General features: G+C 40.7%; 1 protein-coding gene across 3 annotated transcripts in view; it reads right to left on the reverse strand.

Moving 5' to 3' along the window:
* Nucleotides 1-21,201: 21,201 nt before the first annotated feature.
* VPS50 (VPS50 subunit of EARP/GARPII complex) overlaps nucleotides 21,202-27,229 on the reverse strand; it is a gene marked incomplete at its 3' end in the record, with an annotated part of 93,252 nt that continues 87,224 nt past the window's right edge. For all 3 annotated transcript variants that reach the window (XM_082014717.1, XM_082014716.1, XM_082014715.1), the window contains 3 exons: nucleotides 25,876-25,997; nucleotides 22,734-22,923; nucleotides 21,202-21,321 (listed from right to left, as the gene is read on the reverse strand). In XM_082014717.1, coding sequence (XP_081870843.1) covers nucleotides 21,202-21,321; nucleotides 22,734-22,923; nucleotides 25,876-25,997 — 432 coding nt within the window. The remainder of the gene's footprint in view (nucleotides 21,322-22,733; nucleotides 22,924-25,875; nucleotides 25,998-27,229) is intronic.

Raw genomic sequence — 27,229 nt, forward strand, 5'->3', positions numbered from 1 at the left:
ACTTTCTTCATAACACAGGCCATAGAGTTACATTCATTTTTTGCTTCATCAGGACAACAAACTTTGAGACAAAGCTATAAACATGTTTTGGGAAAAGCAACCTGTCTTGCTCTAGAATCTTCCAGTGGGAAAATGTGGCACATCCATTAATGTTCTGACAGCTCATATGCTCAGAGGTCTTGTACTTCTCTGTCAACAAGCAGGCACACAAATTCTACTAAAAAGAGACATAAATTTTAACAAGCAATGTTTTAAAGAGCAATTGGAAGAGCTAAAATAGATTTTGCAGAGCAAACAACAGCAAGTGTGAGCATCAAAGATTCCTGGACATGGAAAGGAACTGCAAAGTTTGGCTGGAAGTGTTCCAGAAAACAGCAGACATACCTTTGGTTAGATCAGAAGCCTGATTCATTTTCTCCATCCTTCTCAGCTCCATGACAAGAAAGACCCAAGTCTTCCAGTGCACTCAAGGAGCTTTTGACAGTCGTTTGATTCAAAATTTGGCTGCATTGTCAAGACATTTCTTCCAGACCTTACTGGTTCATGTTTCATAATCATAGCACAAAACAGTCTTCAAAGACAAGCAAATCTGCAAACACAAACCAAATCTTCATGCAGATTTCATCCCAAGAAAAGCCTTAACTCCAATAGCATGAGCCCTTAGATTTCTACTTTTGTTAATCAGTTGCTAATGGCTTCAGGTGTGAGCCAAAATAATTTATGTCTACAGAGAGTGGCCCCACAATGACAGTAGCAGTTTTGGAGCTGCAGTGCTGCAGCGTTGCTAACACGTGAAAAAGCATTGCAGAACAGAGCAGACAAAACCTGTGGATCCAGATCCAAAGTGAAGACACAAATTAAGGCTGGTATAAGGTATGACTTTTATCACTCAATCAGTTTCTTCATTCAATTTTTTCATTAACATTTATAGCAGTGTCCTGGTTTCAGCTGGGATAGAGTTAATTTTCTTCCTAGTAGTTGGTATAGTGCTGTGTTTTGACTTTAGTATAAGAATAATGTTGATAACACACTGACATTTTAGTTGTTGCTAAGCAGGGCTTACACTGGTAAAGGATTTTTCGACTTCTCATGCCCTGCCAGTGAGAAGCTGGGACGGGGCACAGCCAGGACAGCTGACTCAAACTGGCCAAAGGGATATTCCCTACCATATGACATCATGCTCAGTATATAAACTGGAGGTAGATGGCCAGAGGCACTGTGGCTCAAGAACTGGTTGGGCATTGGTCAGCCAGTGGTGAGCAATTGTATTGTGCATCACTTATTTTGTAAATTCTTTTATCATCATCATCATCATCATCATTATTATTATTATTTTATTTTCTCTTGCTGTCCTATCAAACTGTCTTTATCTCAACCCACGAGTTCTACCTTTTTTTTTCAATTATCCTCCCCATCCCACTGAGGGGCAGGCAGGAGTGAGCAAGCGGCTGCGTGGCGCTTAGCTGCTGGCTGGGGTTAAACCATGGGAAGCAACTATGAATGTTATGACTCATAAAAATTGTCAATTATTTTTATTGCACTAGGTTTAAGATTTAATAGTTTTGATACAATGACCGAAGCATTTCTATTTACAATATGAATCTCAGTATCTGCAAAACTGTGAGCAATGTAGTGCTCTAAGTAAAAACATCTTGTAATTCTTTAAATGACAGTACATTAGCATTTCTTCAGGCATAATAAAATATGAAATAAGTAAAGAATATATTAATATTATTACTATGAGTAAGAAAACAAAGTATCAGTTATAAAACTTGCTACAGTTCTTTGAGTTCCACTTCAAGCAACTAAGTTCAAAGCGCAGAACCTGAAAACCCATCTGGACCTGAACATACCTCATGACTACATGCTATGTTCTTGCCCGTAAAATGACTTTTAGGGCTTAAATTTCTTCAAGCAGTTATGTGCACAGTAACCCAGTAGCTAGAATAGCAAACTCCCCCTGCACTTCACGGCTGTGAAGCACACAGGGCAGAAAGACCTCTAAAAGTCAACGGCTGTGGTCGTGATCTTACATCCTCGTTGTCTATTAGCTCTGGATATTTTATTCCAATTGAAATGACGTGATTTTTGTGTTTAATTTTGAAATAGGACCTCTGCCACCAGTTTCTCATCACTGATGTCAGTAGGGTTTCTGATGCTTATTTTAGCAGGGACAGAAACAAACCAAGAACTCTGGACTCAAAGCCCACCAAAGCCAAAGGGAAAACTCCTGTTGACATACTCAAGATTTGGACCTGGTCCTTATTCATTCACCTTCATTAATTACTGAACATGGATTATGGGCTAACTGTGTCTGATTATTTTAGACAAGTTCACTTTATTTTCGTCCTGATTCTATAGTTAGTACTTCAGAACTAGATGCTTTTTACTATATTTAATTTGTTCAGAGTGATGGCATTAACCTTCAGTTTTATGTCAAATGTAGTTAAAGTCTCTTTGTTTGGCCTGTAATTTGACAGCTGCTATTTGAGCAAAACTGAGTGGAAAATGTTCAACCTGGTATTAGCGATACTTATAAATCAGCATTCCAAAATCTCCTTGAAAATGAAGAGAGGTGATGCACCACGCAGCAAACCAAACTCCGGTTAAACAGCAGTAGGCTTATTATTGAAATTATGATCTAAGTAAGTTGCCACAGAAAAGCAGCACATGTTTACAGAAGGGACCCACGGGTGTTTCATTTGCTGGGCTAATCTCACCCATAATTGCACCCGGAGGCCCCAGGGCCTCATTCTTCTTCTTGATTGATAAAATAGATGAGGAAAGTTTTAAGACAACTTCAGCTTCCAGATGTGAAAGGAAAAGCTTTTAACAGTGTTTGTGAATGGCAGCTGTGAATGACAATGAGCAACATAAGGGGAAGGATGCACTGGATATGCAGGATGAGATGAAAAATTACCATGTTTTGCAGAAATTAGCTCTTTAACTCCAGCTAAATTGGAAAAGGTTACATTTCTATATCTGGGAAATGACTTTAGAAAACTGTTATCAAAATGCAGCTTGTGAGTCCATTCCCCATGGTAAGTACTTTAATGGAAGCTACTATTAGAGGACTCTGATGCTACTTGCTCTCATTGTAGCTTCATAGGATCTATCTACACCCAATTTTTACCCACGATGACTTCAGCCCGGTCTTTCCCTGTAAACTACCTCCTACTGCTGCGTTAGGAACCCTGCCGGACAGCCTGACTCCAGCAGCAGCATGCCCACGTTCAAGTCCTTGGTTTGAAGCAGGTTGAACGGGGACTTGCTCTTGCCTGACTGGGGAGCTGCTACCTGTTCTGCAGGGGTAGTGTCTGATAAATGACTGCATGCTTCTGCATACAATGCATATTTATAGTTTTTAGTCCTTTAATACCTCCAATACACTCTTGCAGTTGTCCTTCATGAATGGGAAGACTGGCATTAGGTGCATAACACCACGAGAGGTCCACAGCAATAAGAAGAGGACAGCACAGGCTGGCTCCAGGGTTTACCATCTGAGTCCAGCCCTTTTCCAGGACATTTCACTCCTGCCTGGCCTAGACCTGTGGGGCTCTGAGGAGTCCTGTATGCACTACATGGCATTATACAAATAAAACCCACAATACAGGACTAGGGAAGCTGCTCTAGCCAGCAGTGCCTAAGATCTGGCCCGCTGCCTCTGCCCTTGCTCAGTTTTGCCTCCTGTTGTCGGGTTTACCTGTGTTCAACACAGTAGTGCTTTATATTGCCGACATATTTTGCAGTGAAGCATTCAGGAGATCAATCATTAGATAGCATTTTCTCACTTAAACTGTACCCTGATTCAGCAAAGTATCTAAACAAACACCTAAAGTTAATTGCTTCAACGGTCCCGTTTCTTTCAGCACAAAGTCAAAAGGGTTGAAGCATACCCCTCAGTGCTTTGCGGTTAAGTGCAAATGAATTTCACAAGGGCTGCTTCTCTGCTGGTGCACATCAGGGCTACTCCTTTTTACATCGAGCCTTTTTCTCACAACATGGAAACAGAGGGAAAATATGCTATTATAATAATATCAGGGAAACAGTATGATATGAAACATTCAAATTTTGTACAAATATATGTACTCGGAGAACTTTTCCACCAAGCATCAAAAATCAGTTTGGAACTACTTCATACTTTTGAATTTTTGCCTTACAAGGAGCCATATTTTTATTTGAGAAATAAGCAGTATGAGGCTACGTTGACTTTAATATAAGGGAGGTTTCTGGGGGCTTTATATTCCCACAAATCTGCTGCTTTTGGTTTTTTTTGTCTTATGCCTTTGCCACGCCTGAGCTCCCAGGGTTGGTTTCTCTCTCCCGGTCTCCACGGCAGGTTCCAGACTGAAACACAACAAGAACCACATCACTACAAGAAGGATGTTGAGGTGCTGGAGCGTGTCCAGAGAAGGGCAATGAAGCTCGTGAGGGGTCTGGAGCACAAGTCTTACAAGGAGCGGCTGAGGGAACTGGCGCCATTTAGCCTGGAGAAGAGGAGGCTGAGGGGAGACCTTATCGCTCTCTACAACTACCTGAAAGGGGGTTGTGGAGACGAGGGTGTTGGTCTCTTCTCCCAAGTAACTAGTGATAGGACAAGAGGAAATGGCCTCAAGTTGCGCCAGGGGAGGTTTAGATTGGATATTAGGAAAAATTTCTTCACTGAGAGAGTGATCAGGCATTGGAACAGGCTGCCCAGGGAGGTGGTGGAGTCACCGTCACTGGAAGTGTTCAAAAAACGTGTGGATGTGGCGCTTCAGGACATGGTTTAGGGGACATGGTGGCGCTGGATTAATGGTTGGACTTGATGATCTTGAAGGTCCTTTCCAACCTAGTGATTCTGTGATTCTGTGACTAGCAGAAACATAAAACACCCTACGGTCTGTCTACTCCCAACTTTTTTATTCTCAATGAACAAAACACCCAAACAACTTATCAGGGAAATGGAATCAAAAGGGTAAATGTCCCTTTACGTGCAGAAAATGAATCCAACTATCTGCTTCACAGTAGCAATTGGGGTGGCAGAGAGGGAAATAGGAAACAGCAATGATTATCTACAACACAACAGACACAGAGAATTAATCATGTTATGTATTCACGGGATTGGACCTGTTTAAATAGCCAGCATTCAGCTTACACACATAAATAATCATCTTTGAAAGAACTGCAACAGTAGCCCATAGAATTATGCAATCCAGCATAAACATACAAATTTACCCTCAAATTTCAGACTGACTTGGAATTAAATTCCAAGAGGATGGATACTGTCAATCTGTGCCTGAAAGAGGAAAAAAGTCTGCATGTGAAGTACGCAGATATCACTTAGGTACAGAGGTCACACTACACTAAAGATCACTCCTAGAAAATTGCTTCGTACCAACCTACTCCAAACCTGAAGAGCCCCTGCTGCTAGGAGCGAAATGGAAACTTAACAAACACGACATGGCAATGCCCCGATTTCCAGTGGCACTGGCCACAAATTTCACAACACCAAGATATCAAAACTGAGATACTTCAGGACCCCTTTCGTTTCCCGTCCCTAATCACTTCAACGTTCAGAGACCATTCTTTATTAAAACTTGATGTTGCTGTGAGAAGAATGGCTTTTGCATTGCTATTTCTCTTAGAAAGCATTGGGGATGGTGAACATCTATGGAGTGCTTCATCTAAATGTTGGTAAAAGCTAGCAAAAATGCAACATCATTTTTACGGTGGATTTTGAAGGTAAAATGCAAGATCACAGGAATTCATGTGCCTGGAACTGATTGATTTTCTCTGCTCAAAGGGACTGCTTGCCATGTCTGACGTGATCATGGAGATGCTTGCACAGGGACTCCAGAGCATGCCATGCTTATCCACCTGACAATTAATTATCCTTCAATATATCATGCACAATTTAAAAAGCCTTGACAACTATAAAAACTAGTCAGCCTATTTATATTGTGGTCTGCCTGAAGGTCACAGTTGGATCTGTTTAAGCCTCTCACCGTAGCTTCCAACAAAGCCAAGGTACTCCACTAAGACTGGATCCAGATAATATAGGCCAGTAAACGTCATTTTTTTGCCATTACAATATACATTACAAAGCCTTAAAGGCTTTATATTGGCCTGAAAGTACATCACCTGAGGCGCTGCTTTGGATGGAGCTGATTTTAGCTGATTAGCTGTGACAGCAACTCTCTAACATCTGGTACCTGTTACCTAAGCTTGTTTGGGTTGAGTTGTAGTTTATAGTTTAACAGTAGCTATTCCATGTGGACCAAGGTACCTATGAACTGCCTGGAATGAAGCTGGTGTGGAAGATGGCAGGTAGAGGATGATACTGGAGGTCACAGATTTTAAAACAAATCGTGCTGAATAGAAAAACTGCGTAACTAGGGACCAGTGAACAGAGAGCAGAAACAAATTGTGCTACAAAACCCAAGTGGATCCCAAGACAGTGGAGTAAGAAAACTTCTCACCACATTTTTCCTGGCAAAGAGGAGGAAGACGGAACACCCTTCTCTTCCCCAGTGAATGCTGCAGGGCGCTGGCAGCTCCTCATAACCCCTCCACAGGCACGTACGCTGCAACTGTTGGCCTGGCACCTGGAGGAGCACTGCAAGGCTGAGCATAACAAATATACCAGGAAGGCGATTTTTTTTATAACATTTTTAACTCTATTATCAAAGATTTCCAGTATTAATTGGCATTAAATATATAGAATATGAATACATAATATTGTAACCAGACTAATAATCTGTCGCTATTATTGTACTCTGTAATACTATAAAAACTTTTCATTAAACCAACAAGAAGTTCTTGTTTTCACATATAAAGTTGTGTTCTCCCTTTTGCCCATAAAAAAGAATTTGAGTGTAAGAGTAAAGTCCTCCTAAATGCTTCCCTCCTGGCCACCCTGCTGCTTACCCAGCTGATCTCCTGTCCAGAGCAATTATACGGTATCCCTTACGAATAGTTGCTCTGTTATTAGATCAGATCAATTTTATGTTGTCTCAAGCTCTCAAATGCCACTGTATTGCAAAGAACGACTCATTGCAGCGTGTAGCAAACGTCTCGGGAAAAGCCAAAGGTGCTCGTTGGCAGTCACAGGGCAAGTGGAGCTTTTGACACGCTGGATTAAGAGTCAGAGTTAAGAATTAGTCGTTATGCACGTAGGACCTGAGTGCAATAGGCAATTTCAGGAGGTTTTTTCCTGGTGAAGAAAGCGGTGGAGAGCAAGGGAGAAAGAGGAGAGGAGCAGGAGCATGCAAGCAGATTCCAGAAAAGGGCACAGGATAAAGCAAAATAGAGAAGCAAACTCTAGAGCAGCTTGAAGACTTGCTCTGGATAGCATGTTTTAAATAGAGAGCAGTACAACTGACTCATGCTTGTTTTATATATTCTCTTACATCCTTTATAGATATGACAAGCGTAAGCCTGTCAACAGTTACCAAGCAACTGGAAACTAAATAATATGAGTTAACATTAATAAAAATGCAAAAAATCTACTACAAAAGTTAATTTATTTCAAAGTACTGACAGACTAATTTTATTCAGAACTGTTTTAACACTTTTTGACAGAGACAACGTGTTACAGCTCCTATAGTGTAAGTTTGGAATTATACAAGCTGTAATTCCATTAAATATTGCAAATCCTTCTTGTGCCAGGTAGAAAGACATTACAGGTTCTAAGAAAGATACGTTTCTGAGAAACAACATTGCAAGCTCCTAAATCAAATGGCAGATCCATTCCATATGGTCCTTGAACTAATATAAACCAATTTAGGAACAACTCCACATTCTTGGTCATCCAGAAGCTTCACTGATGGTTTCAGAAAATGTCTGTGCAAGGATGACAGGTCTGAGCCAGCCCTCTTTCACAGTCATGGACGAATCATTGAAGGTTAACCTGTAGTTTAACTCACAGAGAGTCGTTTTGATTTACACAGGGTTGCCAGTGATCCCATACAGACATGTGTATATGTTATATATCTTATGCATGCTAAGTCCAGCACCTTCAGGAAGCTTGGGACCTCCAACTCACGCTTGGTGTAGTCACTTCATAAGTAGAAACAACACTGGCAACTTGCTAGACTGCTGGCGTGGCAACTGACTTCTGCTTGCCACCTCCCCCCTCTGTCCTCTGAGTCCAGGAGACCTCAGTGTGCCCACTGTGGCCAGATGCCTCCATGCAGCTTGTGGTCTAAAGTGGGAGCCCAAAGTTAGGAGCCAGGAACCGAAATGAAGCAGGTATTGCCATTCACCGAGCTGCAATATTCTCGGTAGAAAATACCGTCTGTTCATGTTGGCTGTAACCTGAGGGGCAGATGAGCTACAGCTGGTCAATTGATGTCCGGATACATCTTCTGCAGAGTTTCACTGTCATATTTCAACAAGTCACTGGCCCCGACTGGTTTGCGAGAAAGCACCATCAATTCAATTTTTTTTTCTCTCTGTTCAAACATTTAATCACTTTAACCCCTACTTATCTAGATATGTTTTGATTCCCATAACGTTGTTCAGTGAAATGAGCTGTGATTTCCTTGATGATTTATTCTACTGAATTGCATGCAGGTAAAATTTCAGAATTAAACTGTGGATTTTATTTCTTTTGGGGGGACTTTGTGGTTTTAGTTTTCTTCCTATTTTTGGTGTGGTTAATTTTTAAGATTTAAATACTTGGTCTTTTTAAATAGCTGATAAGAAAATTAGTAAAGTCAGATGGCATGACATTATGATTCTTCTTTCACTAGCAGAGGAATCCATTCCAGGGCAGCTCTTAGGTCATTACAGTCTATGTTTGACTGTCCTCAGGAGCTGCATAATGAAGCTCCTCATGGTGTCAGTCAGTCATGTAAGCAACTGAGCTGAGCAGCTAGCAAGCCACTGGATGGATCCCCCAATAGATCTCTTGCCTAATCAAATAATTGTGCAGTTTCCCATAATATTCAGCAATCCCTATAGCACTATTAAAAGTACTGTTAAGTATGGCTTAAAATAGGCAGAACAGTTAGGTCAACCTCATGAAGCCCCTCTAGAGCAAACTTAGCCATGGCCAAATCTTCCAGGCATTCCCCATTATGTCAGAAAATCTGGTTATATCCAGAACAAGGAGGGGCTGATGAGGGATCCCTATTCTAACCAGCACTATTAACTCCTGAATGATTTAACTCAGAGATGGTCACTGAGCTTATTGTTCTCAGTGTAGCCCCCATTAAATTAAAGCCATAAGAGGAGCTAAATATTGTATAACAAATAGTATATGTAAATCAAGAGACACTACCAAGCATCTAAGAAGCTCACAGCAGAGGATCTCTTGGCACATTATAAAACACAACAAATATCCTATTCTTTTAAACCTTTAATTAAAATAAATATAAAAAAACCCTCTGAAAGTAAAAATGAAATATAAGACCTAAAACTATGGAAAGCATCTTTAAATTAATTAAAATTAAATTAAAATAAAATCATTAAACTAAAAAAACCCTGAAATCATGAATTTGTTTTTATAGATCCTGAACTCTTGCTCCTTCTCCCTCTCCCAGAAAAACAAAATAGAACCACATTCTCAACCAAGATAAGAGCTGGAACTAATTCCTTCCCCCTGCCATGGTAAAACATCTCAGTTGGGGAAGTAGAAGATGGAGACTAAAACTAAAGGCATAGAAATATCTTCAGCAGCTCAAAGCCCAAGGATAATGGTTATCTGAGCCCTGATATTGGTGCATTATGAAAAGATTTATTGAAGGCCAAGGATCCAAACAACTGTTGGGTTTTTTTTCTCCCCACAGGCCATTACAAAAGTTAAAGAAAGCAAAAGCAAAGAAAAAAGAAAGAAAATTGATAGTCTATTTAAAATTAATGACCTGAGGTTAATTGGTACTTCACTGACTCAATTTGCAAAAGGATTAGGATGGAGAAACAATGTCTTTCTGACAGAGTTCACATACAGCACTGGCCCTGAATACATGCGTGTCTCTTTGGAATAAAAAGTGCATTTGACTTTCTTTGGCGGAAAACATTTCCTTCGTACCTCACTAGTGGTTTTCATCTCAAAGGCTTGTTTCAGAGTTTTTTGTACATAATGGGAATTCAGTCATTGGATTTACTATTTCAAGGCATATTTTGACAGAAGATTGGAAGTCAATATTTTGCTCAAGGTTTTTTTCTCCAAATCTTTCCCTGCAAAGTCATTTTTTTTCCTAAGTGCCTTCATGTTGGCTGAAGCCGGGCTCTGCCACCTTCCTGCTCCTTCTGTACTCTGCTGGTGTTTTGGAGAAACAGTTCTGGACATTCACTACGTCAGTCCTCAGTCGTGATGGTTTCCTCTGTATTTTGGGATTTATTTCCTCATACCTTCAAAATTAACTTTGAGAAACTGTAGAATTTTTAGTCATATTCCTTTCTGACCCAAAACAGCCCAGTGACCCTGAAGCTATATCATATCACAGCCGATGGTTAACGTTACAAGGAAGCTCTGTAAGAAAACCCAATGACCTTGTTTGCAAGATCACAGGAAACAGGACCCTCACCGTTTCCTCTGGTCTCCTCCCCATTTGTGGGTCACCCTTTCCCTGACAATGGGAATTTATCTACCAAAATGGCTGGCTGGCTTCAGCGCCTGGCCAGCATTGTGCATCTCTGTATTGGACTAAATGCCCCAATGTTCAGAAAAACGTCCCATTTCCAGACCTGTTAGACCTTGCTCAGGTTTCTTCTTTGCTCCTCCAGTTAAGGACACGAGATCGAACCATGAGGGGACATCGGCAATGGCCTGAGTGCTGCGGGTTGCAAGGGCACCTGCCCGACCCCACCTCTTCTGGACGGGCAGAACCGTTTGGCACCTTTACATTTCGTAGGGAAAATATAGACGATGGTGCTATGGTAAACTTTGGCGCACACATTTACGAAGTTAGCAGGATGTATACGTGTACAATCAAATTGCCATTTCAGTCAATTTAAGGTTGGGGGAGGGTGGCTGAGTCAGAAGAGAGAATTATCTGACACAATGAATCGAAAAACCCATCTGTCTTTTGTCCGTGTGTTATTGTAGGAAGTAAAATAAAAGTGACTTGTCAAAGCAGTCCCTTTCCGTTCCAGGTTACCTTGCTCTTAGAGATTGCAATGGGACTAATGAAATCTTAAACCTCCTTCCAGAGCAAATTCAGCCTTTTCATGGTACTTTGTAGCATCTATATACTTCCTCTCCATTACACCTAATTATTTGGACTAGCATAATTTTCACAAAAATAGGCATTCTAAACAACAGACAATACATACACCCATTCTACAAATGATTTTTCACCGATACCCAGGCAGGTATGCAATGCACAGTGAAGAATGACTGCTTAGATAAACACAAGGTTTTCTGTACCTTCCAGAAGAAACTGTTCAATGTACTCTTCATTTCCATTTATATAGTTTGGAATATGAAATAATGATTTGAGATTAATACAAAAACCAGGTATTAGCCTGATTTAACAGAGTGGAGGAGAGAAACCAGAAGGGTTATTGTTCCCTCCCCATGGCAGGTGAGAGAGAGGCCACTTTGCTCAGTTGGTCTCCTCCCCATAAATTGTGGTAGACCATGGGAGATCCTGTCAAACACAGAAACCATTTTCCCTTTCTGTGATCCCTCACTGTACTAGTCCAGATACTCACCACCATTAAGCCAATATAAAAAGTTTTCCATTTTGTAGTGGGATTTTTAACCACTTGTTGCCCAATCCTTCGCCCTTCTCCATCCCAGGAACGTATTAGGAATACTGTCCCTGCAAGGTGGTGACCCTGTTTCGCCCGTGACCTGGCTGCTCTGCCAGTTTGCATCCTAGAACCTGTTGATAGCCTCGGTCAGCCTTGCTCCAAGGCTAGTGTGGAAACGCTTCTGTGGCCAGAGCCCAGGTTCCAGCACGTGCTGAAGAGCAAGTCCCCATTGCCTCCCTGGAGCATTTCGTTTGAACCAACATTAGATGAATCAAATTGGATTAGTTTGCTTCTTTGATCATACTTGCATCTCCTCATCTGTCACTAGCAAAGAGAGGCTGGCGCGTCAGAGTGATGGCTCAATTTAAACTCTGCTCACACAAAAGCCAGGCAGCAGAGACTGGCTGGTGATGATGTCATTAGGAGGGGTGTCCCCCCAGGGCACTGTGGCAGAGAGCTTGGGACTCCAGGAGAGAGCGGCAGCCCTCCGTGCGGTCCCTCAGGCTGCTCCCCTGCTTCAACGGCGTGGGAAAGGAAGTAGAACAAACCAGAAGCAGCAGCCTTTCTCTTGGCAGCCAGGTCTCCTCTGGTCACCAGCCCCTAGGTTCTTGTCACCCAGCCTGCTTTTTTGCCCAGTGCCCTGCAATCCCCCCCGGACTTCCAGCCCTCTCCTTGGAAGCCCACCACAGCCACAATGGGTGGCCCAATGCAGAAGGTCAAAAAGATCCCCCAGCGGCACGGCCCATCTCCTCGGCAGTCACGGGGCTGGATTCTGCTTTCAACCCCAGGGGCTGATGTCTCCACCCTCCCTGACACCGGTGCTACGTCTGACTGTCTCGGCAGAAGGTGCTCACACCACGCAGTGCAGGCGCGGAGGTCAGTCTCTTCAGACCCGTGCAGTAAATGGGGAGAGAGGCTGCTCCACCAGCGGCTCGGCACACCTGCGTCAGGCTCCTGAGTCGTCCCAAAAGGGGAGCAGGAGTGTGGGATGAGGCTTTGCTCTTTCCGTGCTGTGATTATATACAAGCCAACAAAGATTAGTCAAACACGGCCCTCCACCTGTGTTAATCTTCATCTCCAGCCCTACTGCGACAACAGAAACCATTTATTCCGCATTTTTTACTGAAAGCCCAGGAGGGTGATGATGTGGTCCGTGACTGGAGCACCCAAGTGCTGTTGCAATACTCATATAAGTTGGAAGCAACATCAATCCCACAAGCTGCCACTGACCATTAATATGGTCTCTTTGTTTATGCAGCGCGCTGTAGAACACAAAAGAAAGAAAATGCCCAAAATTAACCCGTCAGCTTTACATAAAAGCAGCTAATGCTTTAACCTCTGTTCTATTCCATACTGTAAAAGTAAAGCAAGGTGAATGTATTAATAGAATATTTAAAGAAGCCCAGCCTTCTGCTTTTTTTTTTTTAATTTACTTTTCCTAAAAAAATTGATGTTTGTAAACAGAGCAAGTATGAACGCTAGCCCGTTTTCAGGAAGGCATGCAAGGGTACAGTGTAGAAGAGTTTAGCCTGAAAACCCTTCACCGACCTCAATGAAATAGCGAGAGCAGAAAGATTCATGATGAAGTACCAGAGAAGGTTGTACTTGTATTTTTCAGGTTGTGATCCAGGCATATATGAACTTCAGAAAATTTTACTTAATCAACCTCAAGATTTTTTTTCTTATTCCTGCAAAGAGTAGGCTTCACAGCTTCCCGCATGTATGGCAATCAGTCCAATTCCCAGATATACTGACCATTCATTAGAGGTTAATGAATGTGTTTTAATTATTCATACAACTCACTCCTTTCAAATGCAGCAAACTGAAATTTAATACAGAAATTAGTCTCAACCTAAAGAAATGAGATAAAAGCATGCAAGTTCATGGGAACTAATCACCCGGAATCTTAAACAGAATTTACCAGCTTAGACTCTGAACACTCACCCAGGAAACTGAAACTAATCAAACAATTTAGTGCCTACCAAAAAAAAAAGTCTCTCTAGAGATATTATCCCATCATTTCCCGTTATTGATAGGTTTTAGAAAGCATGGACAGGCATTGGAAAGAAATCTTCCCTGATCTCTTTACCTGAATTTTTTATTTGGAACAGTCTCAGATTTGGACTTTACAAAAAAAATGTTGTTTGTAAGGAAATACATACTCAAGAACTCTGTGTTCTGGGGTTTTTGTGAGCAAAGGATTTCTTAAGTCTCACCTATACTCTCCTTGTCCCTCCTGGTCTAGCTCCTTTGTGTATTGATTCTGGCATTTAGGTCATAACTCAGTGCCTTAAGAAAAATAAGTTGTACTTCAAGGAAGAGAAAATCAAGGTGACCCCCAGAGTTTCCCATGCTTCTTTCCATGAGATGAGAAGTTCTATTGGCAGGAGAGCAAATGTTTGGTTCACAAAGCCAGCAGGTACCTACGACTGGCCTGAGATGTCCCACGTGGAGCCCTGTGCCTCTGTGGCAGCCTTGGCTCCTCTCCCAGGAACAGTTTTGCCAGCAGCATTGCTGTGGGCTCCTTCAGGTAGACTGTCCCCAAGTCAGCCTCCTGTGGAAAGGGCCCCTGTGTGAGTCCAGGTGTCTGGATGTGTAGGGAGGAAAATATGGGCTCCAAGTACACATGAATGGGGGAGGAACTGATGCAACGAAGGCCTCTAATACAGAAGGGGAAGATAAAGGCTTGAACCCTAACTGAAAAATGCCTTGATTAGCTCCCCAAAACACCTTTTCCTTTATATAGAAATCACGCTGAACATCACAACAAGGATGAGATCTTATCTGCAAGTGTCTTGCCTCCTTACAGCTTGTGTCTCTTTGGAAGTCTGTACCCCCAATAAACCATCTCTCAGTCTGTATCCATATGGTATCTCCAGGGTGCTTATCTCCTTAGTAGCTAGCTACTCCCACGATTCACATGGAGGGCATGAGCTTTTATAGATGGTGTATAGAAGGACAGCCACCAGGATGCATGTGTGTATGTATTTTTAATATCCTTTCATATTTTCATTAAAAAAAAAATTCCCTTTAATTTTGTCCACAGTCTTCCCTAACTAATCTGTCTAGGTTATTATTTCTGGCAGTAGCAGATCATTGTAATGCACATCTTAGAAGAGTCCCATCCAAGCTTCAACCCATGTTTTCTGATCCATAGCAGGGTCCCCTGCTACACAGGCAATGGCACTGCCTGGTGCGGTTTGAAGCACGGCGTCAGAAGGAAGAACACGTGTGAGAGTACCTGTCCTAATGCAAAGGAAACAGCACCTAAAAAGCCTGAGATACAGGGAAGGAAGTTTCCTTATGCTCCGTCTTCTCCACAAAGAGTTCATGTTTCAGCTTCCCTGGGGCTGTTACTGATGCCCATTACAGCTCAGGCCTACAGAACCATGGCCTGATAGCCCTTTGTAAAACCTGGTGGATAACATCGTTTCTTTTATAGCTAGGGGAGTGGAGTACAGGAAAATAAACCAAACTTCCCTACACCAGGCACCAAGACAGAGCAGAACCTAAATCAAAGCTCAGGATGGGTCCATGACCTGGCCGTTGCGGTATGCAGCATCTCTAAAGTGTTACTGAACCTGCCACCCGCGGGGAGCTCCTTCCTCCCAGCCAGAGCAGCCATGAACAGCAAGCGCTGTTACCGCAGAGAGTTTGAGCAAAGAGAAAGCCACAGTAAACACCTCAAAATCATCTAAAAATAAACAGACCTCAGCATAAAGGCTCAGTAAACTCTGAGAAGAACTGCCCTGTCGAACAGCAGAGGCACCAGCACAACGCTGGGCTGTGTGCGCGCGAGCGGGGAAGGAAGGGCTAACAGTATCGCAGCTGTGAGGCATTGCTATTCACGGCAACAACTTGGTCTAGTTGAAATGTGGGATATGATAAACGGCCCACAAACACGCAGCTGGTTGGAGCATTTGGCTGCTTAAATGTTCTGGCTGCTCTGGAGGAGGCAGATGCTGGCAGCCCAGGGGCAGGAAGCAGCCCCTGGTCAAACTCATTTACATCACTGACGTTCTCCTAGACTTCAAGAAATAAACAGTCCTGAAAACTCATGGAGGCTTAGTACTGTGCTAACAACTGCATCGGGCCATGACAATCCCCGCATTCCTTGAGATTTCAGGTTTCAAGAGAACAGCAAGCTGTCCCGGAGCGAGCTGCACGTTCACCACACGGACATACCGCTGCCTTACAGCCCGATTCCGCCCATCCTCCAACCCACAAGTGTGGTGCATTGGGAGCAGGTACCCCCCCGGGCAGCAAGCGTGGCTAGCCACGATCTCTGCTTAAGGGCAGGAGCATCGTGCTCCACCAACCGTGTCCAACCCAATGCTTACAGCATTTTGGGCTGGGTTGGAGCTCCTCTTCAGCCGGCTCCCGCACAATGCTTCCTACACGGCACACATCAGTGGCAGACAAAGTCAGCGGCAGTGGGAGCTGTACGGTAATTCAGACGTACTCAAAGCTCTGAATTCAGACACAGATTATGACCCTGTCCTCAGTGGACACCAGTTACTTACACAAGGAAGCTCCTCTGCACCACCCACCCAGGCTTCAGCATCAGCGGTCAAGGGAAGTGATGGCAGAGAAACCATCATGCGTTGCTTGCGGTTGAATTTTGCCATTTTTTTTCATAGAACCCAGTGCTAAATTATATTGCACACAAAGCTCCGTGTGCATGTATGTGTTTACACTATAATATATGGATGAATTTCAAAAGGAACAGTTTTATAGTGCATATTCTATATGAAATCCCGGCAGCTCTCACACAGCAGCCACAGTATAATCCTGACAATATCCTTCCTGTACAAGGATCCATTTTATTTTAAGGCTGAGGTGACATTTCTATTTTATTCCTTACTGAAATATAGTTAATGGGTTGACCTTTTATTTATGAATAGTGGTACTTATGAATAAAAAAAAAAATTCTGAGAGATATAGGGCAGGAAATACATACAAGTGTGAACCTTGGATTTACTTATTAAAAAAATCCTCAGAAATGCCTGCAGTCCTTTTGCACATCTGATCATCTGTTAAGTTAAGACTTAGTGAAAAGAGGCGCTTCACTGCATCTCCTCTCCTAGATCTTCAGTTTCTTTATATATTTTGTTTTCCAGAGATCAATACACATTTAGACAGTTGTTTGCCAGTTTTAAATCTGACAATATTGAAATCTATGCAAACTAATCTACACATGTAACACATGGATCTATACATCTCTACTCTGAAAGTTGTTTTTCTTTTATGCGTATGTCCAGACCAAAAGTTCCAGACCAATTCAGCAGAGCTGAGGGGTACTGGGGGGACATTCTTTAACAGGACAGCCAACTAGATTCAAGTTTAGGTCACATCCAACTGTTTTTAGTTCAGCTTATACATGTAAACCCTCTGGGACTGGACAGAATATTCCACCAAATTAAAATTTAGCAATGAATCCACCACACAAAAAAAGAGGTTACTCATCTCCGCATTAGTTTCTCGGGTTTGTACTTTATCATAAGGCATGTTATTGATTTAATGCCAATTAAAAAAAAAAACAAAACAAACCCACAACACAGATTTGTGAAGTCTTTAGTATAGTTTAAAGATGCTGCTTCACATCACACTTCAAGAGCAGATCCTTAAAAAGCTAGTCCCTGCTGTGATAAAAAACAGCTCTGGTGCTTCAAAAACACCACGTTCACAAATACCCTTAAATAGCCAGCAAGCACAGAAACTTTGCTGTTTGCATACTGCGTTATTTCCATACTTGCACCATAATCCTAGTGTCTGGTGCAATGTTTAGTCTTTTCGCTATGCTGTTTCAAGTAGTGGTTATAAATAAAATAGATACCATCACCCACACACAATAAATCAGCATTTTTTTTGTCCTTCTCTGTTTGCATCCTTTATAATATAGCAGGTGCCTGCTGACATTTGGCCTTTTAAGAATTTTCGGAAGAGACAGCACTATTTATCAATTTAATCTGGGTAAAGGGGTTGTTTGTGTCTGTGGTTTTGGGGGTTTTTTGGTTTTGATGTTGTTGTAGGTTTTTTTTAAATGCTGGCTTTATTCAGAGTTTGAGTTACTAAAGTACAGCTTGCAATACAGAAATTTCATAAGCGTTAACCATAAGCAAGGTCTCAAAGGGTAGAGATGCCAAATATATCACTTGCACAGGAAGAAGAGGGAGATCTATAATTTTGTGTGTTCCGTGGCAGGAGGACAAGTCGAGAGCACAATGTATGCCCACAGCTTTGCATTAATTAAGCTCCATCTTCGGTATCGCAAGACATACCTCTGTCATTCACATCTGTGAGAATTAAAAGGGGATGCAAACCTTTCACAGATAGCTTTGAGACAGCCATTGATTGCTTGTCCCTTTTTGTCCCCTATGGGGACAGGGACAAAAGAGGGAAGATTGTCCTTGCAGCAGTGTTCACAAGCTGTAACCTACACCCCACATTCACGGTTTGCTAAGCGGCTCTGGCCAGGGATCAGTTTTTCCTGTTGCAGATCAGAAGCAAGCCAAGCTTGGGAAGACTCTCTCCCCCACGGAACAAAGGACCCCAGAAACAGTCAGTGACCTAGAAATCTAGCTACTCATCCGAAATCATGGAGCATTCAAGCCCCTACTCAGACCAGGCACTTGAATTTTCACCTCTGGGGGCTGCTCTTTGCACTATGCCATCAGCACTGCTGATCCAAGGTGGTCTTTCCCATCAATGCTATTCTGCTTTGAATAATTAAGCCTACAGTGAAGCATGGAATTGAATCTTACACCAGGGTCACAGCAACCGATTGGTTGGCTTCCCCCCATTTTTGTCCCAGTAGCTGCTTCTTTGGAGAAGAGTATCACCGTTAGATGTAATTGAGAGAAGCTGACTGTAGGAAAGCTGGTTGGATGCTGATCAGGGCAGGAAGAGGCTTTGCCTAACCAGGAACTTGAAAATTGGTCATCTATGCTCCACCTGAGTTTGGCAAGTATCAGAGTACTGATTATCTGGGGAACAGGATTTAAATTCTTCATTATGCTAAAGAAGGACTGACAGATGCATTGCCCACCTCTGCAGTGCTGGTCACTCTCCTTGGAGACTGAAGGGAATCATCTTCTATCTAATAATAGATAGTATTCCAAAACACTCCTCTAAAACATAAAGGATATTTAAGCTGGATTTTCTATTGCAGAAAAAGCAGTATAAGGAGCTTCTTCTTCCATAAGAGAATGAAGATGTACAGAGATAATAAAAAATCAATGGTTTGTAAAGAATTCTCATACCAGAGGATGGAAAAAAACAAACAGATCCTTAGTAAGTTAATAATTCAACATTCAGCCAAAACTCAGCTTCATTAGTCATCAGGACCAAGTAATGTAGAATATCCTGAGTTGGAAGGGACTCATGAGGATCATAGAGTCCAACTCCTGACTCCACACAGGGCAACCTGAAAGTTAAATCATGTATCTAAGAGCCTATGTAGGCCATTAAGCTGTGTAGCTTCTCCCTTAGCATCAATCCTGGGCAGTGATGGGAGGTTCCTCTGGAAAATATCATCATTTCTGAGGCATATATGAATGAAGATCAAACAGTTGTTGCACAGGTTTAACATTGCATCTTGCACATTCTCTTATTTGGAGCCTTACTTAAAAATAACAAGTCAAACAATTGATGCACTACAAAAAATTACTCCCGACTGATTCATGCGATTGCTCACCTCCTTCCTTGACTCTACATTCCAATCAGTGCTTATACTCCTACCTTTTGTTATGCAATAAAATTACAGCAACCTAAATAGTTCAGGAGAAATTAACCATGTGTTCAGCTCACCAAAGCTCTGGTAAAGATATTTACATTTCTTATTTCATCCATGAGAAGAAAACTGAAACAGTTTTTTTACACTAATCGTCTCCGACACGTTTCTATTTCTTTCAAGAGCTCTTGTTCAGGATCTGACTTCAGGGCAGATACACTGATGCAAAAGTCCACATTTTCAAAATGAACTACACTTCTCTTTTTTTGAACCACCTTTTTAATGAGGGTAAAAGTGATTCAGCTTCAACATATACAGTGACATGCTGCTAAACAAGTTTTAAATGGAACACAGCATGATGACATGGTCAATAAAGAATGGAGTTAAAATTTGGTTTAAATCTTATTTCCTTTAAAATATAGATGAACAAGGAAGCTGAATACTTTACAGTCAACATTTAAAATGTAAATTCTATCAATCTTCTAAAACTCTATACAGGCTTTCACTAACTCACACGATGCTCAGTCTGCTTCTGAAGTGGAAATTAAGCTACAGAAAACAACAGTTATAAAGATACAATGGGGCAATTTTTTGTCACTAGGTACTGCTGTCATTCAGTAAAACCTGATTCTTCCATGTTCGAATTAAAAGTACAATAGCAAGTATGAACCTGAAACTGAGAATTTACCATGCTGTATACATTAGTGAATTGTAGTTTATGTAAATGATTTTACCTATTAGTTCAATGGTAGCATGTTTCCTTTTAAAAGGTCTGACAGCACTGCAAAAAAGTTTATTATGCAATATAAAAAAAAAAAATCTGAAAACCAAAGGCAAACCTGAAAACATCAGTGGAGCCAGTGATATTCTGACAAATCGATTTCCAGGACAAATATGCAGCCAAGCAATTTTGCTTTGCTCAGAGTCACTCGGGCTGTCTACAGCAGAGCAGGAAATAGTAAGATTATCTCAGTATCAATCCAAAACTTCAGCCAAAAAAACCCCCATTATTCCTATTCCCCAGCATTATTGCTTCAGAACAGGGAAAACTGGCAGAGGGACAAAAGGGAAATGATATGAAAGGAACAGTGCTATTTTCTATTGTAAATGATATTTTGCATTGTTGAATTGGGAAAATAAAGTCTCACAGATATCATATTAGTGTACAGTATTTATTACCTTCTATTAATCTGAAGTCAATCATTTTGATATGACTAAATTAATTCTGAAACAAACAGACATTTTTAAATACAAATGAAGATGAGAGGCTTTAACATAAGAGTATTTAGTTGATCTGCACTCTTAATCCACATGCATCCACATACATCGATCAAATATTGTACATTTCCTTTCATTTTACACGGGTCCATAATAAAGCACAAATTCTGAGGATGAAAGCAGGGAGGAAAGAAAACATGTTTTCAAGTAGCCCTTTTATTAAAAAAGAGCATCAACTATATGTTAAGCCAATGTGTTTTTCTCTGATTTTGATTTTACTTACAGTTTTGCAAAATATACAGCTCACCAATGATATACAGCGGCCCTTTACTAAGGGCAAGTAACAACAACAACAACAAAAAAGAAATACAACAGAAAAGAATTCTACAGATAGAAAAGTCATATTTTAGAACATGATGCCGCTTCAGAGTGTCTCTGATGCTGGTAAGAAAGGTCATGCACAATGTTTTTTACGAGAATGTTGTCATTAGTCCATGAGAGATTTGTCTGCATGCTTCACATGAACAGAAAAAGGTACAAGTCACAAGAAAAGTATCTTTCTCCAGTTATCTTTTAGGCCTTTCTATGTCATCAATAGCAGCTAGCAGCTTCTGCCTTGCCTTTTTGTTGATGTGGGAGCCCAGACAAACATTCACCAGATTGGTCAACTGCTTAGTGGAATATTCCTGGCAAATAAAAGCAGATCATGTTATGGTAGAATAGAACACCAAAGATAGAAAGTTAAAACACACAGACATACACAATGTGGACTTTTCAGCTGATAGAAGCAGTCAGTACACAACAGAGATTTAAAGTGGTAGTTAAGTCAGGTCTGGATAGTTTTCATAGCTGCGGCAGAGGACAAAACCATATTTTGCTACATGGCAAATTATAATGGAAAATGCTTAGGACTTTAGTAGTGCTGGACTGAGTTCACAGAAAGTAATTCTGTGAATACATATGTATCTAAATCAATTTTTAATGTATTCTCCATTCTTTGGGAGGTGTGGTGGGAAATATATATGCAAATGGGATAAGCTTTTAAAACAAAAACTTTTTTCTAAACAAACTGTGACAAAAGTTGATCTTTTTTATTTTGACTTTTCATTTTCAATAGGTTTATAAATACTTCTGTCTACAGGGTCTCCAGACAATGTTAGTTTCAGTACATGATAAAGGAGGAAAAAACGGCAAAAATGTTAGGACAAGAATTCTAACATCTGTCAAAACACTACATTTTGCCAGTACTACCTTTATACTTAACGCTATCCAAAATACAGCTTCCACCAGTACGTTTAAACAGGAGTTTTTCCCCATAGGTCACCAAACAACAGCTCACAATCCCTCTTGTGGCTCCAGGTATAACACGGAAAATTATATTAGAGATTTATTTCTTTCACCCATTTCTAGTGGGATTTAAAGTAATCCCAAAATACAGATTTCAAAATGCTCCATTTTAAAAGACTTTATCAATGGGCAGTTCCAATAGCATGTGACTATTACTTACACAGTCCTATTATAATTGTTAGATTATGCTACCATGAAAGCATGCTAAATGCTTTCAAAACACAAATAAAGCTTTACCTCAGAGAGCACTGCTGAAGAAAAAGCAATGACTCTTATCCATTGCACCTTACAACTTAGTTTAAGCAATCTACTCTCAAAGGCAAAGTAAAATTTAATGGTGTGATTTCAAACTGTACTTCCTGACAATCAAGTTGTGCACTTTGGCATATTTTGAACAGCATACAAATATTTTCAACTTCATTTCGCTCTAGTTCTCTACATTTTTTGATATGGTAGGTAGATGCGACTGGCTTATTTACCCTTCCCACTCATCAGATGTTTAATTAGTACAAACACACACTAACTTCATAAGACAATAAATATAATTAATATACACATGCGTATGCGCACACACACATTTATATTTATACTGCTTCCTGTACAGATTTTATTATAATAAATGAATATATATATGCGCATATATTAATTTTTAACATATAGAAGCACTGATCATTTAGAGTTGTTAGCGTGATTCTATCACTATGGTGAATTTTCCCGATAAGCAATAAAAGAATGAAAATTTAACTCTTACCCTATGTTCTTTTATCCAGTGTTCCATGTCATTTTCTGTTAGGTAGTATGCTTTAATGTAGGTCTCTACAAATTCTTTATCTGGTATAGGCCTAATGTCTGTTAACTTTTCTAGTTTCATTAAGAATTGTTGAAAGTCCAGTTGCATCAAGGCACGTCCTTCATTGCTGCACTTCTTTACATTGGCATAACTGAAAAGAGAAACACAGTGGAAAGTAAAAATTAAAAGGAAATAAAAATGAATCTTACTTCTCAAAGTTGTTTACTTAGTCCTTCAAACCTTGAAAGGGAACATAATTAGGGTTTTAAGTTAAAAGCAGACAAGAACTCCTCTTAGGATGTTTGATGCGGAGTTTTATTTACATTAGTATAATACATTTTAGCCCCACTCACAGAACAGAACTCCATTGTACCCAGAGCTACTTAAAAAAAGCACCTACCTCTTCCCCCAAAGCCACTAAAACTCCTATATTGAACAACTTACTAGAAGTGGGGTAAAGGAAATTAAATCAATGCTGATCAGCACACTAGAAGGTGGCTTTAGTCAAGTGATCGTGACCACTGAAGTCTGAAAGGTAATGCTGACCAGGAGCTTGCTGAACCAGTGGTGGCAGCATCAGAGAAAGGCACAAAGCTATTTATTCAAAAACACACACAATAACCAGAGGATAAAAGGGTGGCAGCTCTGGCTAATCTCTGTGAGAAGTTAATGTTTTAATGACAGTAGATTGACAGAAAAATGGTGACAGGTTTGAGTTCAAAGAAGAAGAGACTGAGGGCAGGGGAATACCAGGAAGGATGACAGTGGGGTGAGAGGCAACAAACGAGGAAAACAATCTTTGCAGTTTTTCAAATGCATAAGAAATTGCATTTGTCGAGATCAAAGGAAATGACATCACAATGCCCTTAACAGTGCCAATTCCAGCTGTGTACAGGGAATAAAAAAAGCTTTGGTCTGGGGCACAGTGTCTTGATAGACTTAATCCAGCCCACCCACAAGTTGCTGCCACAAGTGACAATCCTGTCCCACTACTTCCACTCTTCCTTTGTACCAAATTTAAAGTAAGCTCAGTCTTCCATTGGTTCACGAAGTTGATCCTTATTATTATACAGTCCCCAAATTATTAGGTCTGATGCAAAGGAGGCAGCAGAAATATGTAGCTGGTAACTGGATACACAGCAAAATCAGGTTAATAATAAGAAGAAATTGCACGCTTATGCTTAGTAAGCGGAAAGAATTTACAGAATGCAGAAATAACAGAGTCAAAAAGAGAAGGGGACCAAGGCACAAGCCCTCTGGAGCTCTGAAGAAAATTGGATGATGATTCTCAACAGGACATACTGAAGCACTTCAAGAAGCCAGATGGGAAACAGGAGACAACACAGAATTAGGAGATAGGGCAGGGCAAAATTTAAAGAAGGATATGTCTGACTGTATTAGAGGTGATTGTTCACTCAAAGAGCCCGATGAGAGCAATTTCAGTTGACTGGCTGAGTGGAGGAGAAACACCTCCTTCATGGCTTTTAATTCCATACCTTCACAGAACTCAAGAGATGAAAAAAGTTATGAAGGCACTCAGAGAGTCAGCTGTTCAGAATACCTTCCTTCCCTTTCCTCAGTGGCAAAAGAAACAATATATGTGAAAAAAAAAATGAACTGGGCAAGAAAGAGAAATTACAGGCAGATATTTTGGAGCAGATAACAATAAGTACTTTTTACACTCTAAGAAAGAGCACAGGACAAATTGTTTCAGCAAGGTATTCCCAGTCTACTTTCACCAGTCAGTGAAATGCATAGGTGAAAGTAAAGGTGAAATTTTCATGGTAAGTCATAAGTGCAAACCAAAAACTGCAGCATGGAACAAGACATATGAGTGATGATCTTCACAGCTAAGAATTAAGTGGATCATGAACACTGAAGTCACAAAAGATGAATAAGATTGTGAAGTAAGGGAAAGAAACAAGCCAAAACAGGCACAAGGGCTGAGGTGGAGGAGTTTGGTATCGACTGATGGTGTTATCCACTTGAAAGGAAAGGGGGATGGAGGGGAGGAGAAGACAGATGCTTTTGTTCCACTTCTTTTGATTTGAGGCATGATAAGTGGAAAATAAAATTTCAAAATGAAAAGACAGTTGTATAGGTCATATGTCATATGAAGGAATTGAGAAGCCAGAGGGAGGTCATGGCTGGATTTAGTCTCTCTGATGATGAAACTGATCTGATCTCTCAAGAGACTGCAAAACGATAACATGAAAAGAAAGGGGCATGCGTTTAAAAATGATGGCTTGGTGGAAGCTGATGGTCCTTAATAGACAGCTAACACTTGGTAAAGAAGGATGTTGTTGAGGTCCTAAATTAGAGCAGACAGCAGGAGAGTGGGATAGAAAGAAGTAAAATAGGTAGTAGGGAGTGCATAGGGTAAAGATAACCAGGAAAGAAATATGGAAACATATGTAGAAAGAGTGGAAGGCAGCACATATTCTCTGATGCAGAAGGCGGCGTGACATATGTAGCAAGGGGACAAGAACACAAAAATAAATGCAGTGGATGAAAAGACTACCATACTCAGGCTACAATATTGACTCTGAAAAGACTGGGACACTGATTAAGAGGGAGGGATGATCAAGGTGTAGCAGTTTCTGACTAAGGTGCTTAAGCATCTATTTACCAAGCCAACTAAGACACCTCTCTGTTCCTGATGAATTTGGAAAAATCATGCTCCATGCTACTCTAAGATAACTGCTAGGGTTGACAACTCCATCTTTCTTCCTGGCTAAGATAAATGGCATCACCACAGAGATGCTGACAATAACACTTCATCTTTCTTCTCTGCTCTGTCAGGAAAATGATAATTTTCAGATAGAAGTTTCTTTGAAAGAGAACTACGTTGTTTCAAATGTTTCAACAAAACACTCAATGTCAGTCTTCAGCAATATCTAGGTACAAGCCCTTTAGGCTTAAAGCTATACCATACTCTCTGAAACTACTGCTAAGTACTACGTTAAGCCTTGATATTTTTAGGCTCCCCAAAAGTGCAGGGGCTTAGCAGTGCCTTACAAAATGAGAATTTTTTATTTAATAAAATAGACATTATTATTATAGACATATTTACCTAAAAGCAAAACTTTCATGAACTACTTACCCTTCCACAAGAGTTCTATTGGCCAAGCGTATGCAGTGCTCCCAAAGGATGTTGGAGACTGGCAGTGGAATACGGACTCTCTTAGACACCTCATTCAACCTTCTGTTAAATTCTTCAAATTCCTGATGAAACATGAAAGATCATTATTCCTTTAGCATAAAAGGGATCATACTCTATACATCCCTAGTAATAACAACGAATTAGAAATGCACATGAAAGCGAATACAGAAAAATAAGAGCAAAGCGGAGAAGCTTAATAGGCAGACTGTAGAGACAAGCTTAATGTATAAAGTAGAAAAACATGCCACTTTCTAGTATATCATTCACAACTTTACCCCAGTAATTTTTTTAAAAAAGGAAATACTGCTCCGTTCCCCAGAGGTGTTCTCTGTGAAACTCACACCTCTGAATATTAACTAGTTAATCCTCCAAATGCCGTTTTCATTGCCTCACTCCCTAAATGCATATTTAACTTTTTAAAAGTCAATATACAGCCACTGAAGATAATCCAGTGATGATTTCTTTACCCCTCTAAATACCCACCCAATCAGCCTGTCGCATTAGATAGTTCCCCAGTGCTTTAAAAGGAGCTAAGAGCAACCACTGAAAGGAGTCCAAATCTAACAGTTTAGGAGCATACTGCAACACTTGAAACAATTCGGGTTGAGGGAGGGCACCTGTTTCCACCCAAAACATCAATGGCCTGGATGGATTTGAGCTGTTACTATGAGTGATAAACTAGTCATAACTAAATGTGATTACTGCTACAATGATTCTGTGACCTACAAAAGGTGAAATGGAAGTCTGCTGCCAGTGACTAATGCCTCTATCATTTTAAAAAAGTATCAAATGACTTAAATATAAAGCAGACTGATAATGAACTGCTCTGTGTAACCAGCAAAAGCAGTTTGTACTGCAACCTATTAAGACCATCCTTGTCCAACGAGGTGGAAGACAGCACATTACCCGTGCACTACAAAATTAGAACTTTTAATTTCATAAAATAGACATTATCATTATAGAAATACTTAACTAAAAGCAAGACCTTCATGATCTACTTACTCTTCCACGAGAGTTCTGTATGCAGTGCTCCAAGGCCGTTAACCTAGGTGGGTTTATTTTTTTCCCTTTTTTTCTTCCCCCGTCAAAAATTCAGTAAGTGAAGAAAATCAGGAGGGAATCTCAGTAACCGACTTAACCTAGTATCTGACCTAATAATGGTGTTTATCACAAGTTTTCTGAAAAGTGAATTTTGGAAGAGGAAGCAGTGTACCACAATGTCATGCTTTAATCAGCATACAACTCTTCTGAAGATGCCTAACATTCTGTGTTACGAATTTCGTGAACAATCCTC

The sequence above is a fragment of the Phaethon aethereus genome, assembly GCF_964289735.1.
Source record: "Phaethon aethereus genome assembly, chromosome: 2".
Classification (NCBI taxonomy): Eukaryota; Metazoa; Chordata; class Aves; order Phaethontiformes; family Phaethontidae; genus Phaethon; species Phaethon aethereus.